This window comes from Cucurbita pepo, unplaced genomic scaffold (genome assembly GCF_057944985.1).
Source record: "Cucurbita pepo subsp. pepo isolate OVF unplaced genomic scaffold, ASM5794498v1 scafford_89, whole genome shotgun sequence".
Lineage (NCBI taxonomy): Eukaryota > Viridiplantae > Streptophyta > Magnoliopsida > Cucurbitales > Cucurbitaceae > Cucurbita > Cucurbita pepo.
In genome coordinates, this window is record NW_028257992.1 from 64,371 (window position 1) to 66,435 (window position 2,065).

General features: G+C 45.8%; 1 protein-coding gene across 1 annotated transcript; it reads right to left on the reverse strand.

Moving 5' to 3' along the window:
- Positions 1–435: 435 nt before the first annotated feature.
- Positions 436–1,973, reverse strand: LOC147782581 (uncharacterized; the record flags this gene model as incomplete). Its single annotated transcript, XM_087121011.1, has 1 exon — positions 436–1,973. A coding segment is annotated over one exon (216 nt), but the record flags the coding sequence as incomplete, so codon positions are not given.
- Positions 1,974–2,065: the final 92 nt, after the last annotated feature.

The window sequence follows — 2,065 nt, forward strand, 5'->3', positions numbered from 1 at the left end:
TTGCTTTGCCTGATGTAACTAGGTAAACTGATGGCTCCCTATTAAATAAAGAGGTCATTGAGGAGGTAATTTACTAGGCAGGATGAGAATCCGGTCAAGCTCCTTCACCTGTCGGTTTCATTGCTTCGCTCCTCTCTGTCTTAGCCTTTCTTGAACTTACTCTCCTGCTGTAAGAAAGTCATTCCTCCTTATTCCTTCTCCTTCACCTGTCCCTTCTTTCTTTAGAAGACTGTAACCGAGGTAAACTCCTGAACCTTTGACTGATTGAATGAGGTAAACTGGCTGGATGGAGGATGATTCTTTCACAAGGGTTGAACTATTTGACGGTCTCTTTTCTGTTCTTTCCTGAACCGTCACCTATTTCTTCTTTCACAGTAAACAAAGACTCAACTCAAGACTCAACTCAACAAGATATGAGTTATCAATAACCTTCTTTCACTCGGTAAAGCAAGCACTAAGTCAGTGTTCTTTCACTCGGTCTCGCTGCTGATCTCATTCACCTCGGTAAAGCAGCTTCCTTCTTTCCTCTCCCAGGTCATCATACGAACCCCCCATTTTTCCGAAGCACTATCTGTCCCTTTCTGCGTCTATATTAGTTTAGGTCTAACGAGATCAACAAAATTCTTAACGAACTAGTTTCATAACATGTGTTATCTAGTCCTATTTTCTTTTTCAAATCCAACCTTATTCTACTGTCTGTATCTCCCCCAGAAACCCCTCGATCTCCAAGCCCCTTGTAAATAGGTGTTTGTTGGGCAAGTTTGGATGCCCCTACTGCCAACAAGTTTCTGGTCGGGATCGTGGAACTCTCGCTCGAGAAGTAAGTAAGCTGGTCCTTGTTTGGTCATAAGGATAATGGTTCTTATTAGGTCAGGGGCAGCAGCCGGCCCTGGGGTTCCCCGCGATTGGTAATGGCATAACCTGAGGAGGGGTAGGGTAAAGAAGGTTACGCGCTGGTTAGCGCAGCGCATCTGTTTCGGGTACAGAGGCGAGGAGGGGTGCTAACCCGGCCACCCAACCGAGCAGGTCAGGGGCGAAGAAGCTCGACTGGAAAGGAGAGGGGGGGCCATAGGTTCGAATCCTGCCACCTTTCTTGTGGATCATCTTGTGGTTACCGGATGATGGGAATAAGAAAGCAGAAATGAGCACGAAATGTCAATATATGAATTGTTTCATTATTCGTTATTTCCCGGTCTTTTCGTTGCATTCACTTACAACAAGAAAGAACCACCAGCGTTTGGTGCAGCACCTGCATTTTGGTGTATTCTTCTTTCTTTCTTTGGTCTTTCGTTCCGTCATATTCCTAATAACTTATCCAATTCCAACGTATTAACCGCGAATGCACCTTTCTTTTATCAAATCTCAGGGACATGGTCTAATCATGAGGGTAGTATTTTATCATGGTGTCGGATCCCAAGTGTTTATGGATTCCTTCTTTGTTACCGGGGTCGCCCCCAAAGCCATAATGTCTCAAAACGAGGAGGCCATAGAGAAACTCTTTTTTATTCCTTTCTTTCGAACTTCGTGAAGAACCCCATTCGAGATCTCCCTCGTTACGACCAAAAAAGTGGGTCTGCGCCCCTGTTGTGCACTCCCTTCGTTCTCCGAACCCTTGTTGATTCTGAACTTCGTTGGCGGAGGAACCGGACTTTTGACGGGCCAGCCCTTTTTTATGCGCCGCTTTACCCTGAAAGTCAAATGAGCTTTGCTCCTCTGGGCTCCCGGCGCTCCCGTGGTTCGCGAGAAGTAAAAAGGACTCATCCTTTGTTGCATCTGGCACGAGATGATAAAGAGAGAGCTTCGTCTATCGATGAACAGCGGATTGACAGAACTCTTGGCATTGCTTTGTTTTTCTCTCCTTTCCTATCAGCGAGTTCCGATCCTTTTGTTCGAAATTTCTTCGTTCGTACCGAACCGCTTGCAGAATCAAATCCTGTTTCACAAGATCCTATATCAGCTATACATCCTCCTTGTATTTATGCCGGAGACGTCGCCAGTGCTATGGGTTTTGGCTTATGTAGATCCAAAATGATGAATGGGATTGTGGCACTTCACTCCCCGCCAA